The sequence below is a fragment of the Aotus nancymaae genome, unplaced genomic scaffold (assembly GCF_030222135.1).
Source record: "Aotus nancymaae isolate 86718 unplaced genomic scaffold, 86718_ANA_hifiasm-v0.15.2.pri h1tg000103l, whole genome shotgun sequence".
Taxonomy (NCBI): domain Eukaryota; kingdom Metazoa; phylum Chordata; class Mammalia; order Primates; family Aotidae; genus Aotus; species Aotus nancymaae.
The window spans coordinates 569,795-586,716 of record NW_026988518.1 but is presented as its reverse complement, the minus strand read 5'-3'; the positions used below and the strand labels follow the sequence as shown (position 1 = coordinate 586,716).

The window sequence follows — 16,922 nt, the reverse complement described above, 5'->3', positions numbered from 1 at the left end:
AGGGCTTAGAAGAATCTTTTCTTTCATTCCAACATAATGGATTACCTTAAACAAGGACCTTTGTTCTTTTTTTTCCTGCCTCACGAGGGTATACAGATAAATAGAAATTTCAGCCAAACGCTACATGTGCCCTGAGAGCTTCCTAGTTGGCATCTGCCGATTTGTCTTTTCCCACTGCATCCTGGACTGGGGCAGGATGTGCAAGAGATGAGGTATTGCTTAACACACATTACAGCCAAAATGCTTGACACAGTACTAAAGTGAATTGATTCATCTATTTGATAACCCATGCCATAGACTACCTATGCCCTTAAGATGGATTTCTGTAGACCAGAGAACTTTTTTATTGTCTCAGCTATTAATGCCAGCCTAACCACAATTTTCTAGAATTTCTTTCAGTTCTTTCTGAAAATCATACATATCTTTATTTTATACTGCATCGCTTCTTTAAGAAGAAAATGTGATTTTGCTCATTGTTTTTGGCAACATTGCTAAAGGTATAAAAGCATATAATTTAACAATGATTCCTATCAAAAGAAATAACTTTGGAAAAACTTTCCAGATTATTACAGAAACAAAAAGAAAAACTGAGAGGAGTGAAGAACAGGCATTTGCAATTTGTGGATACCAGCCACCCATAAGCAGAAGAATCATAATTTGGTTCTAATCAAAAGATTTGGTCTATTTGGGGCCAGGTGCAGTGGATCATGCCTGTAATCCCAAAACTTTGGGAGTCTGAGACAGGATTGCTTGAGCCCAGGAGTTCGAGACCAGCCTGGGCAACAAAGGGAGATCCCATCTTTAGGGAAAAAAAATTTATTTTAATTAGCTGGCTGTGGTGGTACATGGAGTTGGTGCCTGTGGTTCCAACTACTCTGGAGGCTGAGGTGGGAGGATCACTAAAGCCCAAGAGGTCAAGGCAGCAATGGGCCAAGATCTCACCACTGCACTCCAGCCTGAACAAGAGAGTAAGACCCTGTCTCCAAAAAATAAAAATAAAAGAAGATTAAAAGACAATGGCTTCTTTGGCAGCTCTGTATGTAAGTTGACAAAGATCAAAATAGTGCCACCATATGAAGCACTGAAAAAGAAAAATTTAAAATATTTTAGCCTCAACACTAGAAATATAGCAAGCTCACATATTTGAAGACCAAACACATCAAGGCTCATCTTTCCCTTAAAAGACTTTTTCAGCTGGGCACAGTGGCTCATGCCTGTAATTCCAGCACTTAGGCAGGCTAAAGTGGGTGGCTCACTTTAGGCCAGGAGTTTGGGACCAGCCTGGCCAACATGGTGAAACCCTGTCTCTGCTAAAAATACAAAAATTAGCCAGGTGTGGTGGCACATGCCTGTAGTCCCAGCTACTCAGAAGACTGAGACAAGACTGGGTTGAACTCCAGAGGTGGAGGCTGCAGTGAGCCAAGATTGCGCCACTGCACTCCAACCTGGGCAACAGAGTGAGACTTTGTCTCAAAAAAAAAAAAAAAAAAAAAAGAATTTTTATTTGTCAGATGTAGAATATAACTTAAGATAAATTTATTAACATTTAAGCTCCTTAGTATAGAAAACTGGAGGAAAATACTTTAGTACACATTTAATTTGCTATACTAAATAGTTTTTTTTAAAAAAATAAAGACATTCAAAAGGAAACTTTAGATTATAAGTAGCATGGTACGTATAGAATATGAACACAGAAAGTTCACATGTAAGCCCTAAGCTGCTTATGATAAACACCTATAAAAGGAACAAAAACAAAACTTCCGTATCATTTTACCCAGTAAAAGATGTAGGCTATTAGTAGAACGTTGTTTAAGTAAACTTAAAAGAAAAAAGAAATAATTAAAAAATTGAAAAATAATAATAAAATAAAGATGTAGGCTACACAGCTGAGGCTATTATTCACACCATACAGAAATGAGGATCTTGGGCCAAGCAGAACTATAGCATCATCAGATAGAATACCTAAAGAAATAAAGTATGACTTCCTAAATATTTTATTTAAAAATGCCCAGTTTATTTGTTTGCTTCGCCCAAGATAGCTGCACTCATTCATTACAGGGTCGGGGGAATGTAAAAACAAATATCAAACAATTGTTACAAATAATCACAGAAAACAAACAGAAACTGGAAAATAAACACTGGTTACTAAGTTGAGCTTTTAACCCATTACCTCAAGCACCCAAAAACAGTAGACCTTTTAAAAATAAAGATTAAGGAGAGTTGGTGGAATTTAAGGGAAATGCCATCCCATAATTTTACCTAAATACTAAAAAGGAATCAGCAGAAGCAAACAGGAACAAAGCAGTACAGAACTTCGGTATTACAGCGCCACCCACTGGCTAGAAGTCCTCATAGCATATATGAGATGCAGCCATAAAATCGATGAATTATTGAAATAAGGAAGATAACACTGACGATTCTGATGCAGTAGAGCATCAAAAATGTCTAACAAAACAAAACCAGACACATTATTTTATTTCTACAAGTAAACAGAGTATCTGTTAGATATGTTCGCAAGGGTTTTATCAGTTTTGAAATCCAAGTCTATAGTCCCCAAATGCTATAAGGACTTACATTTTATAGCCAAAACAATTAACACATAAAATGCTATTTCATCTCCGCAGCTGAATACATAAATAGGGTCTTTAAGTAAAAGATGCATACTTGAATGTCATTGCTAAGAAATAAATTATAATATTCATAATATATTTAAATGCTGGTAAAACCTACAATGGCATCTGCCTCATTTCCACCTTTACTAGAGAAGTAACGAAATACACTGAGCAAAGGATACGTCCAAAAAACTAAACTGAAAAACGGTTTCTAAATAAACACAGACCATTCAGATAAACTAGTAAAAATAAATTGCTTTTCTTTAAAGTACAACAGCACCTTTGTAGTCTAAAATATATTTACCTTAATATACCTCCTTTTTATCGTAGTGACATCTGCTGTGTTTTTCCAAATCACTATTTATTTTCTTGAATATCAACATTCTTAAAATCTTGGCATGAAATATTTGAGTTACTTCTCCTGAAGTACAGTCTTCCCTTTAAGACCCAGAATTACACATAGGGCGTGACATTAAGTTATGGGCTATATGACCCTCTTGAATGTCGAACAGCTGGACTTCAGAATTCCTCTTCAGACATGACCCCAGTCTTCCAAGTGAAAATTCACAAATATGCTCCAGGCAGTCAGTACAGGCTTCAAGTTTCTTTGGTTTGATGATAATTATTACTTGGCCTGCATAAGCCAAGGTCTTTGCTTGCTCATAGATGGTTGATTGCAGACAAAAATACGATGAGAAAAATAACATTCCCACAGATATAAATTGCCAATACTGCCTTTTTAAAAACATGACCCTGAAAGAAAAATTGAGATATGAAAAAAAAAAGGTATTACCGTTAAGGTTTGTGTCAATGAACAAGAACAGGACTTACCTCTGCTTCTGCTGCAGTAAATGACTGAAGAATCTGAATTCTGTCATCATCCAACATTTCAGCTGTCAATAATAATAATATAAGTTTATAAGGACAGTGTTACGCAGGTAAATAAAATAAAAATAATTAAAAAAAAAAAAAAACCTGATTTGTACAGTTCACCTAAATTTCCAGGTAGAAATTCTCCCATTCCAAGCTACTAATTATTGCAAACTTTCTGAACAATTAACCCTCTCACAAATATGGACAATCTGGCAAGAGTACACCTTTGTTAAATAACTTAAAATATGCCTTCTTCTAGTCAATAAATACTACTTCAAAGTCATAATGATCTAAGCTTTTTGGTTTTCTTAATTTTATTTTTTGATTGACAAAATGTATATTTATGGTGTATAACGATGTTTTGACATATGCGTACATTATGAAATAGCTAAATCAAACTAATTAACATACAATAACTATCCGAGTTATAAGTATACATATATAAACAGAAGCCATCGGCCAGGCATGGTGGTTCACACCTGCAATCCCAGAGCTCTGGAAGGAGGAGCTGGATGGATCACTTGAGCCCACGAGTTTGAGATCAGCCTGGGCAACAAAGTGAAACCCCGTTTCTACAAAAAATTTAAAATGTTAGCCAGACGTGCTGGCACATCCCTGTGATCCCAGCTACATGGGAGTCTGAAACAAGCGAATGGCTTAAGCCCTGGAGTTCAAGGCTGCAGTGAGCTATGATCACACCACTGCATTCCAGCCTGAGTGACGAAGTGAGACTCTGTCTCTAAAAACAAACAAAAATCAGTAAGCCATAATTCAACGGTCATCAAAAGCCCCATGTATATAAGCCTATCAAAGATCAAAAGTAGCAGGACAGATTATGTACTACTCAGCTCCTAAAGCCACCCGAGGCTCTCCTAAGTTCACAACATATACACTAGACAACAAAGAATTTTTGTTTCTAGAAGGCCACCTTCACTTATTTGGAGGGATGAAAACTAGGCAGGACACAAAGGACACTTAGCCTAGAATCCAGGGTAGTTTAAAACGACACCCATTCCCTACTAATTTCTCCACTCCTAATGGTGGCTATAGGTATCCTGACCCTGCCTGGCACCAAAACAGACCTTGTCACTCAAAAGCAAAAGCAAAATCATTGCTTCCTATCTAGCTGGCTTGCTCCTAGCTGTACATATGCACGTGGCAACCCAAGTGATGGCGCACAGTAAGTTTGTCAAACAGGGCAAAGTTGTCTGCGGCGCCATCCAGTGCTGACTTTCGAGTCTCTTCTTCCTCCTTCTCAGGGCTCCCTCACCTCTGGGCATTCAGAGTTCCCAGTCCATACTGGCTCTAAGTCAGACCAGCAAAGTGAAAATACTTATAAGGAAGACTCCTTCCCTAAACCTAAAACCTTTCCTTTGTATCTTACTCACAACTTCTAATAGTTATAAATGTAAAAAAACAAAGGCAGAAAATCTCCACAATTTCTACCACTGGCTGAGTAATCACAAATTTCTAGTGAGCTACCAATATAATAGCCATTACTATCGGGAAACTCATTCTTTTCCAATAGTTTGTATAAAAGCGATTCTACATAACATGGTTTTCTTAGCAGGTTACCTTTGCGAGAGAGCCGATAAGCATGTACCTCCAGAACAATCTCAGTCCCAACATGCCAGGCTACAAATCCAATCATTGCATAGGTTTTCTGTGAATCAGGAAGATTCAGTCCTGGTAAATCCATTCCCAGGAACATTGCTGCCACTACACAGGAAAGAAAAAAGGTATATTCAAATGTAGTCCCACCAGGAGAGACAGTTATGTGTTTGTGCATGTGTCTTATCAAGTAAAACACACTAAAAGAGTTTGAAATGAATAAAATTAATATTTAAGACCAAATAGTTAATTTAGTCTTTTGAAAGAGAATTATAAGGCTAGATAGGGCAAGATGGGCAATAAATTATGAATTACAAATTTCTTGGGGGCTAGGGTATATTGCATAATAATGCTGGGGGGTTTGGGCTTCTAGTGAACCCATCACCCAAGTAGTGAACATCGAACCCAAAGAGTAGTGTTTCAACCCTTTCCCCCACTCCTCCCTCTCCTCCTTTGGAGTCCCCAGGGTCTACTGTTTCCATCTTTACGTCCCTGTGTACTCATTGTTAACTCCCGTTTATGGGTAAGAACATGTGGCATGTGATTTTCTGTTTCTGCACTAATTCACATAGGGTAATCACTTCCAGCAGCATCCATGTTGCCACAAAAGACATGATTTCATTCTTTTTTATGGCTGCATAATCTACCAGTTGTTAAAAGAGATGCACCCACATTTTCCAGATTGTTTGAAGTCTGCAATATATGAAAGGAGAAAAGTATAGAAACCATGGTTGATTGGGCTCCCCTCCAACAAAGAATCCCATAGACCATGTTAGGGTAGAGGGTGCCTACTTAGGCATTTATTATACAAGGTATCAAAATATACCGCATAATCATTCTTCACTTTTGAAAACCGCCCTACTCTGGAAGATACAAGCCCCGTGGAAAGGACCTGGAGATGGAGAGCTTGGACCCACCAACCCACCTCAACCCAATTCACAAATGACCTTCAATCTGAGCTACTCAAATGTCTGGCCATCAGCATAGCTTATTCTGCCGGCAAAGGGAAATGCTCAAGTAAGTCTTAAAAGGAGAGTTTTAAAGTTATTTTAAAGACCTTAAACTTAAAACTGAAATAATGACTTAAATCATTACCTCTGGAAATTACTTTCTGGATTTCAACGTTTAAGGCTGATTTCTCCTCAACAACCAATTACTCCAATTACTAATGCATCTAAAAATCATTTAAGCCAAATTACAACTTGCAATATAAACAGCCAGCAATTATATATGTATAAGTAGCATCACAATCTCTTACCTGCTATTATTCTAGCAGCTGTTCCCATACTCCAATGAGTCCAGTTAAACATTTGCCGTCTACCAAAATAAGAACCAGTCAGTATTCTTAAAAGCAATGGAACTATAATTAATTCCCAAGAGAATAAAAAGCATGTAATTTCCCTTATTGTCTGGGAATTAGATATCTGAAATGCATTTCAAAGTATTTCAAAGTGACTATAATTTATCACCGAATTTTACAAAATGCAAAATGTTTCCATTTGAAAAGGAATTAGTTTGCCAACTAATGATATCTACATTAAGAGAGCATTTATATAGAAAGGCTCTAAGTACCTTGGGTCATGTAAAGGTGGCCTGAAGGCTGCCAGAAGAGGCTGAAGAACTGCCAAAGTCATCACAATACAGCCGAGGTATGGGTGGTAACCTGCATGCTAAACAAAGTTACATCATTTTCATGGCCTCAATCTCTCTCATCAATTTAAATCCTCAAGTTAAAAAACATATACACAGTTGTATTCTTAGTATTTTTCCATGGCTTTAAACATCCAATATTGATGATAATCATAGTAGACAACATTCACTGAGTATACACTTTGTACCAGGCACATACTTTACACACACTAATTCCCACTACAGTGTTTGACAACTGGTTATCAATATCTCAGTTTTACAAATGGGGAAACTGAGGCCCAGAGACATCAAGAACTATGTCCAAGGCCACACAGTATGTAAGTGGTTGTGGTGGAATCCACGTACAGAATGCTACCTCTCCCCCATCAGGATAAGTTGGCACAAAAGTAGTTGCAGTTTTTTGCAAGCATTTTAATTCACAATTACTGTTGCACCAACCTAATAAAATGGCCACCAACATCAGAACAGCCATCTGCAGCCCAGCTGGGACTAGTTAGTGTCCCCATGTCAAAAGCAATCACCCCAACATATGGTAATAATTTGTTTAGCCCTCTATGTTTCCCTGAACTGTGGGTTCTATATGACTCCCTGTAACCCTGGAGCTTAACAGAGTCTTAGTTACTCAATAAATGTTTGTTGATTCAGTGAATAACCTATGTAGCCACCGTATTAAAAGCTTATCACCTCTATTCAGAATGAAGATCTAACCCAAGAAAAAGCACTGACAGAGTATCACAATAGTTTCTGCTGCATTCCTCCCTTAGTGATGTCATGTGCCTGCTCAGAACAGCAGACAGTTGGATTAGACCACTTTGTACAATGATTTTTCATTTAAACACTTAAGAGAAGGGCTAAGAAGATGCTCTAACCTGTGACACATTTGGATAGAGGGATATTACTGACTGTTGTCAGTGATGCCCAGGCTTGAGTAGAATATAAATCTGTGACCTAGAAACAGAGACATAGTGGTTTCTAAGCCATGGCAGGAAGTCCTTGTAAATAGGAACTAAAGACTAACAAAAAAACAATATGAAAACATTCTCAAACCACGGACTCAGTTATGCACGGGTAAAATTATAACCATGACTTTGGAGATATAAAGGCCCTCTAATAAAAAAATAAGATAAAACAGCAGCAGCAGCAAGATTCTTACATGTGTTTAGAATGTGCTGGAAGCTATCCTAAGTATTTTCAGTTATTTTATTCCCAATCCTCACAGAAAGCCTACAAAATAGATACTATACCATCCCCATTTGACAAATGAGTAAACTGGTCATAGTTAAATAACTTGCCCAAGGCATCCCGGGTAATAAGTCATGGTGCCAGGATTTGAATTCAGGAATCCAGTTTTAAAATAGTGCTCTTAGCCTTTGTTCTATCCTATTCAGAAACTGCAAAGGCTATAAACTACAAAATTACAAAATAAGTGTTACCCTTGTCCCAAATGTCTTAATAAAATAAAGTTCTCATGTCTCAATTTATATCACAAAAATCTTCATAATTTTCTTAAAAAGATATATTGACTGACCCATAAACTGCCTAAAAAGCAGGAGGGAGATTTTCTAGTAATATCTGTGACCCAAGATGCATCAATCTTATCCGTGTGGCACCAGCCCAAGCTCTAAAATATGAAATTTTGGTATCAAGTTCTCATTGGCTATAAAACTGGAAGAGCAAAATGAAAGCACAGGCTCTGAATTTACATATGTTACTTATTCTCAATAAGACTTATTTATTCATTCACTAAATGTTTACTGAATACCTGCTATGTACTTAAATCTGTTCTCGTATGTACCAGTGAACATACCAGTGAATATCCCGGCTCTGACAGAGCTGACATAGTAGTGTTAGAAGGGAGATCGAGAAAAAAATATGACAAGTAAGTAAATTATGTGAAATGGCATAAAGTAAAGTGTACTATGGGGAAAAAATAGAGCAGGGCAGGGCTCTCTGAGAGGTTTCAATATAAGCGAAGACTTGAGGAAGGTAAGGGAGTAATGGAAGTGTGTGCCAGGCAGAAAGAAGAAGCATGGCAAAGACTACAAAGCAGGACCGTGCCTGGTATGTCTGCATCCCAGCCAGGAGGCCAGCACGGACGAGATGCATTCGATGGAGAGGACAAGGAGGTCAGTTCAGAGAATAACTGGAGCCAGTCATGAAGGTCCCTGGAAGAAATTTGGCTTTTACTCTGAGTAAAGTTGAGAGACATTAGAAAAACCAGTTTGGGATACAAGAATGGCATGATCTGGTTTATATTTAAATATATATATAACCGTCTTCTTTGTTGAAAACAGATTGTGCATGGGCAAGGGTTGAAGTGGAAAAATCAGTGAAGTCGCTACTGCAATGACCAGGCAAAAGATGATGGCGGCTCACACTCCTACAGTAGTATCTGATGACAGTGACAAGTGGTGGACTGTGGATGTACTTTACATGTAGAGCCAATGGGATTCCCCAATGGATGAGACATGGGATGTGCAAGAGAACACAGTTAATGATAATTCCAAGGCTTTGATCTAACAGTACAATTCCATTAGCTACCATGGAGGTGGCAATGTATGGAGCAGGCCTGGGAGAAAAGACGATCAGGAGTCCCATTTTGGACATGCTAAGTCTGACATCTTAGACACGCAAGTTGAGGTTCGGAATGCAATGTGAGCTAGATATGTGAGTCTCAAGCCACAGGGGAAGTCTGGACTGGAGATAAACATTTGGGAATAAGCATCAGTTTCTTCATTTGTGACATGGGATTATTATTAATAACTACTACATCTGAGATTTAAAGATTTTTAAATGAAATATATACAGATGAGGCCTCACTATGTTGCCCAGGTTGGTCTTGAACTCCAGGGCTCAAGCAGTCCTCCCGCCTTGGCCTCTCAAAGTGCTAGATGGCAAGTGTGAACCACCCAGCCTGAGATTTAAGTTAGATAACACATATAAAGCACTTAGCACAGCTGGGTATAGAGTAGAAATGCAAATTATGTTAGCTTAGTGGTCATCACAGTACTATTAGAGAAAAACATTCACATTGTTCATGTTCCTTAAGCATCACACGTTGAATTAGGCTATAGCATGTATATAACTCATGATGCAGTCTAAGAATATATTTCATTACTAAGTACTCTGTAGTGACATCCTCACCCTACCTCCAACCATGTGAAAGAGCCATCCAATGATTCAAAAGGGAAAGAGGGATTGATGCAGAAATATCTTTTTACCCATCATCTGAGAATAAAACAGCAATCTGTTTTGACATCAAAATGGATCTATATAAAAACATCTTATTTAAGATACACTCACCCTACTCCAGCCTCCCCTGTATATAAACGGCATAACAAAAGCAATGCAGGTGAGGGCAGTTGTGGTGAACATGAGCATCCGATGCACCTGCAAGGTGAAATGACAAATTCACAAGACACTTAACCATGTAAGAGAAAGGCGGTGTTACAATGGGGAAAATGGGGGAAAGACCATAGGGTAAGTTGCACTGAAGGCAAGCATTTGACTGACATCTCATCACAGTTTGTAGTTGGGTTAAAAAAAAAAAAACGAACCCTTAGTATACCATTAAACTTTAAAGAAAACCCTAAGCTGCCGTCCTCATCATTCAGAAGTGTTTGCCAAGACTTCACCTGCACAGAGCAGCAGGAATGGATATTTCACACACAGAGCATATTTACTTGCCAAGTCCTTCCTTTCCTTCCAAAGATACTTATTAAGCTCCACCAGCAGGCACAGTGCAATACCAGGTGCAATGAGATAGTAAGGAAACAAACAAACAAAAATACTGTCTCCTGAGGAACTTCAGATATAATTGAGTCAATAAGAGAAAAATATGTGAAATATATAATTCATGATACAAATTAGGAGAATAATAAGTGTGAAAATGGCCACTGTTTATTGATTATGCCAGGATAACTGGTGCAGACAGAAACTATCTTGGGGAAAGCAGGAGGCCCCCTGTGTATGTGTGTGTGTATGGATGGATGGCTGGGTGGATACATGGATGGATGGATGGATGGATGGATGGATGGATGGAGATAGAGATAAAACTATGACGTGTATATACACACATCATCAGCATCATAAACTTAAAGGCAGTGGAGGATTTGAGTTGATGAAGGAAGACACAAAGAGTCTTCCAGCTGGGAATATCCACATGAGCAGATAAGAGAGAGAGAGCACAAGAGCAAAAGCACGCAAGTGCAAGCAAGAAAGCAGTTACCGGGAAGCAAAACCACAGGCAGAAAAAGAAAGGAGCAAGGCAAGCCATACGACAGTACTGAGAACAAATCAAACAGATTGGCCCTCCCAGGCAATAGCAAGAAATGAGGCTAGGTAAGGTAAACCTTACCATCCACAAATTTATATGAACATTAAGTGTCAAGGATACGCTCTTCCAAGGCAAAACTGTTCCAACAAGCAGTATTTTTTTCTACAGGCATGTACATTCTAACTCAACATGAACTCATTGATTTTCCACTATATATGTAAATATCTATACTCCATGACCCATGAATGATAAGGTTTGTTTTTCTTTGTTCTGAAGGATATTCATTGCCTCTTGCTATGTTCCTATTAGTAAACTGCCTTCCCAACCCACAGGAAGGAAGAACACGAAAAAGAACACTTTCAGTTTCTCTTCCCACCCACACAGGAGACAGATGATCCCAATTGGTGAGATAGAGATAATCTAACATTCAATGGCCCACAACCAGAGGAGAGACTGAAACACAGGAAGCACCCACTATTTCTTTCTTCAGTTCCCCCGCATTCCTTGGCCTGTCTTTACTCAGTGCAGTGCAGTGGGTGAATGCTCTTCCAACATCTCCCTCTACAAACAGAGTATAAGTAAAAGTCATTGGGTCCCAAAGTCCATATTACAAAGGGACTTACATGGCCCTGACACATTCTCCAGGCCAGCCTGACTCTTCCTAAAACTGTCTGTATTCTTACCTCTATCAAGCATCTCGTGTCCACTCTCAATTGGTCAGGAAACCAAAGGGAAAAGGGAGGAGCCCAAACCTACAACTGCAACCACTAAACACATACCTACATACTTCATATGTTTTCATGTTGCAATGCTCAAATACTATGAAAATTGCATGGAACTTTTTTTCCCTCACCTACCTGAAACCAAGCTGCTGCACCAAGGAAGAAAGCCCTTGACCAAACTGGTTTGAAGAACCGGGCAACCAGGACACCTATGCTCGCAGTAGTCATCCACGCCACAAACATTAAGGCACCTGCAAGTGAGATAAACGCAACAGCAGACAATCACAAACTAATCAAGCTGTTGCTTAAATGACCAAGCCAAATGCTCAGAAAATACAAACAGCAGCAAAATACATTCAGCCGACGTAAGTACAACCTAAAAAGATGCGATACGTCATAGTTTTACTACCATTATTCTTTCGAACAGCAAACACTTCTGCAGTTCCTGTTATGTGCTAGGCATTCTAAATGCTTCACGTACACTAACTTAGCTGACCTTTACAACAATCCTATGATGTAGTTATAATTATTATTCCAGTTTTGCTGACTAGGGAAACAAACCCACAGGGAAATTAAGTAGCTCTTCCAAGTTTACAAAGTCGGGCTACAAACCCTACCTGGTTTCAGCAACTGTGCTCTCAACCACTATACTAATAACTGCCTGTCTGCAGTTATTTCAAAATCTTCTCATATCTCACTCCAAAAAACAATGAAAAGAAATGGGCACATTATTTCTGAATCCAGTTACTACCAAACTGGAGCTACAGTATCAGTTGAAGCAAACCAACAACAATAAAGTTATTTTCAAGCTTAACTGTGATGGCATTTATAAAAACTTTGCTATAATGGATAACTCTGGAGAATATAAAGGGGACATCCCAAATAAGGAGAGTTTCCCCCAAAACACTAATAGTTTAGAGTAGTTTAGTATACACTACACCATTCCCATACTTTTAAATCCCATCCTTTTAACAATAAGCCAGGCTAGTTTTCAAATGAAATCAATTTTCATCTGTAGAACCAGAGTATGGTAAGAGTCTTGGTTTGTTTTTTTGTTTTTTATTTTTTGTGTTTTGGTTTTTTGGGGATGCAGTCTCATTCTGTTGCCCAGGCTGGAGTGCAGTGGTGCTATCTCAGCTCTCTGCAACCTCCGCCTTCCAAATTCAGGCAATTCTCCTGACTCAGCCTCCCAAGTAGCTGGGACTACAGGCATGCACCACCATGCCTGGCTAATTTTTGTATTTTAGTAGAAACATGGTTTCACCATGTTGGCCAGGCTGGTCTTGAACTCCTGACATCAGGTGATCCACCCATGTCAACCTCCCAAAGAGTTGGGATTACAGGTGTGAGCCACCGAGCCCGGCCTAGAGCCTTGTTTTTAGGATACTGTTCTTCCAACTTCATTCTATTCCTCATTTAGGTATTATCTATGAAACCTAAGTATAGCACTAAGTACTTTGTATGCTCTCAAATACTTGTACATTGATCAGTGCAACAACAAAATTGTACCTTTGAAACCAAACTACTGTTATAATTAAACAATCAAAATCACAGGCCACTCTTTTATTAGCATTTATTTTAATGAACGGTAAAAATTAAGTTCTCATAAAAGTTAAATTAACCCAGTAATATTTGACCCTGGCTGCAGTTAGAAACAACTAGGATAGTTTTTCAAAATTATAAATGTCTTAAAACCTCCACTGGTGATTTTCATATATAGCCAAGGTTAAAACCACTGAATTAGCCCTAGTCTCCATTTTTAATGAAAATTAGCAAACATTAAGATAGATAATGCTTACCAACAGCTGTGTCAAAAATAATAATAATAATAATAGATGCTGCTGCCTGCAAGTGTTAGTGTTTAAAACATAAAAGCTTTATAAAAGTTAGCTCAATTATGCCCACAACCATTCCTAATCCAGCCAGCACTGAGTCAGCAGGTAAGTGGATTCCACAAAGTAATAATAATACTACACATGTAACCTACCATGAACCTTTAGAAGGAGTACAGAATGGGATCCTCCTATGTTCTTTGGAGAGTCTGTCACATCGTATTTTTCATAAGTTATCAAAGGTTGCTGAGAGTGCTTGTAAATTCGACCTGCAAATTTAAAAAAAAAAAAAGAAATGACAAAGAATAATTACCTCCTCAAAAAAAAAAAAAAAAGAAATAGAGATATGGGCATGGCATAGCAACAAAATTTCTTAAGGTAATAAAAAATAAATTACATATCAACAGAGATGTCATTCATATGCAAAAGCAGCATAAAGATATATGCAAGGGCACACAGACTTCCTGAAAAAAGTTAAATAATGTAGCCAACCAAGAGATGAATTAAAATGAGAACTAGGAATGGAGAATGTCTGGTAAAAGAACTGGTGGCATAAAGAGACAAGTTAAACAATAAATTAAAACAATTACTGTTAATATGGTCACAAATCGTTGAAAATGAAAAAAAAATTCTTGAAAGAGAATACATATTTTTTAAAAATCTACAACCCATTGACCACCACCTGCATATAAAATCCTGGAATAAACTAACTGAAATTGGGCTGGGGGAAAAAGAATGGTTGGAAGACAAAGAAAAGTATTTTATGATATGTTATTTCACACATGGTCAATTCGAACTAACAAACCAAAATCCCAAATAGTAGTGACATAAGCAAATTGAGGATACATTATTTATTATTGCTATTTATTGTGTACAAAATTAAATCAGTGAATCTACAGAATTATTCCAAGTGTATGTGGATCTCTGTGTGTTCCTTCTAGGAATCTATCTTACCAACAATATATGTATAGGAATGTTAACAGCAATGTTTTCTATGCCAGCAATAAAAAAGCAAACAAACTAAATATCCATCATCAGGAGAATGAGTAAATAAATTCTGGAACATGCATATTTTTAGAATACTATGCTGCATCAAAAATAAGACATTTAATATAACAAATATATGAAACTTTGTCTAAAACAAATTATAAATATTAGACCACAAACTACATCTCAATAATTTCCAAAAGGAAATAAAAGGATAAACTTTATCTTATCTGCCCAAAATGCAACAAAACTAAAAATTAACATCAAAAAACTAGGAGGAAAATGGCCCACCTAGATATTTATAAAACTACTTTTTAATAACCTTTTGGTTAAATAAAAAATTAAAAAACTAAAATTACATGTCTTCATCAAGATGTATAACAATAAAGACACTTCATAACAAAACGTGTGATGCAATCAAGGTACTATTCAAAGAATGTATTTATCATCTTAAAAGCATTTCCTAACACACACACTCACACACACACACACACACACAGTAACCATTTCATTCAAGGTTCATCTAAAGTAACAAAATATAACCTGGGAAACCAAAAAAGAATATCAATTAAAACTAAAGGTAGAACTTAAGCTAGAGAGCCTAAAAATAAAAAATAAAAAATAAATCAATCCTCTAAAAGGATAATTAAAATCCATTGAGTTTTTGGCAACTCTGACCACACAATGAAAGGAAACTTCATAATGTTAGAAATCTAAAGGGTAACATAGCTGCTAATATAGAAAACAATTTTGTATAAAAACACTGTATACAACTTTAAAGCAGCCCAAAAACAATTCAAAATCTAAATGAAATGGATGAATTTGGGAAGAGAAATATAGAATTACAAGAAATTGACCAAACTAGTAGTAACCATGGAGAGTAATAACAATAGAAAAATTCTTTTTAATTAGTCAGATATCTTCATCCAACATCCAGCCTGTTATATGAGTGAGTTCTACCATATCATTAAATTTTTTCCTTAATTTATTTTATGTTATTTTTAATTTTCTTTGAGACAGGGTCTCACTCTGTTGCCCAGGCTGGAGTGCGGTGGTATAATCACGACTCATTCCAACTTTGACCTCCCAGTCTCCAGAGATCCTCCCACCTCAGCCTCCCAAGTAGCTGGGACCACAGACGCACACCACCACGCCCAGCTAATTTTTGTATTTTTTGTGGAGATGGGGTTTTATCATGTTGCCCAGGCTGGTCTCGAGCTCCTGGGCTCAAGTGATCTGCCCGCCTCAGCCTTTAAAGTACTTGGATTAAAGTGTAAGCCACTGCACCTCACCAGTTAAAAATTCTTTTTTATTTAAACTCCTCTAGAGTTCACTCTGTGAGTTTACTATAACCCTGAAATCAAAACTAGGCATGTGTACATTCACACAAGCACCCCGCAAATTCACGCACAGTCCCCATACCATAAACCTAAATAACTTAGGAATATATGTGTAAAAAGCCTAAAGAAAGTATTAGTAAATCAAATTCATTATATATTAAGAGAATAATAAAACATGACCAAGTAAAGCTTATCCCAGAAATGTGAGGATCATTCACCATCCGGAAATCTATTAAAGTAATGATAAAATATCATCTCAATCACTGCCCAAAAGACATTTGATGAAATTTAGCACACATTCGTGATATGGATTCTTAGTAAAGTTAGAAACAAAAGAATATTTCCTCAACACCATAAAGGATATCCACAAAAAAATACAACAAACAAGACATTTAACATTGAATATCAGAAGCATTTTGCATCAAAATCAAAAATACCACAAAAATTCTTGCCACCTCCCTGCTATCATTCTACATTATTCAGCAAGAACTAGATGATGCAATGAGACAAGAAAGAAAATTAGGGCTATTAACCTGTTATTATTTGCACAGGATATGACATTTATCTAGAAAAATCCAAGATAATCAACTGGAAAATTAGGATGCCTAGATTTAAATATTCAGTAATGAATAACTTTCCTATATGACAATACATTTAGAAAACATATGAAAAACAATCCCATTCATAATAATTTGTTTTAGGGAACTATAAAATATATAGGAACAAAGTTATCAAATATATATGCCCTATATGAAGATATGTAGAAAACCAGCAGGATCTGAATAAATGGAATATCCCAGTGTGTTCCTGCATAGACAGACTCACTATTGCACTGAGTTATTATTCTCTAAATTGCTTTAAAATTGCATTACAATTTCAATCACAATCTCAACAGGGTTTTTAATAGAATTTGACAAATCAGCTTGAGCCAGGGAGTTGGAGAACAACCTGGGCAACATGGCGAGACCCCTTCTCTATGAAAAAATGCAAAACATTAGCTGAGAATGGTGGCACATGGC

The 16,922-nt window shown here is 37.2% G+C and overlaps 1 protein-coding gene across 1 annotated transcript in view; it reads right to left on the bottom strand.

The window, feature by feature from the left end:
• Window positions 1-3,187: 3,187 nt before the first annotated feature.
• Window positions 3,188-16,922, bottom strand: part of FRRS1 (ferric chelate reductase 1) — a 38,436-nt gene continuing 24,701 nt past the window's right edge. The window contains exons 9-16 of the mRNA XM_012458463.3: window positions 13,732-13,845; window positions 11,880-11,995; window positions 10,050-10,136; window positions 6,669-6,766; window positions 6,355-6,413; window positions 5,061-5,204; window positions 3,444-3,505; window positions 3,188-3,365 (exon numbers count right to left, since the gene is read on the bottom strand). Coding sequence (XP_012313886.2) covers window positions 3,273-3,365; window positions 3,444-3,505; window positions 5,061-5,204; window positions 6,355-6,413; window positions 6,669-6,766; window positions 10,050-10,136; window positions 11,880-11,995; window positions 13,732-13,845 — 773 coding nt within the window. The 3' untranslated portion in view covers window positions 3,188-3,272. The remainder of the gene's footprint in view (window positions 3,366-3,443; window positions 3,506-5,060; window positions 5,205-6,354; window positions 6,414-6,668; window positions 6,767-10,049; window positions 10,137-11,879; window positions 11,996-13,731; window positions 13,846-16,922) is intronic.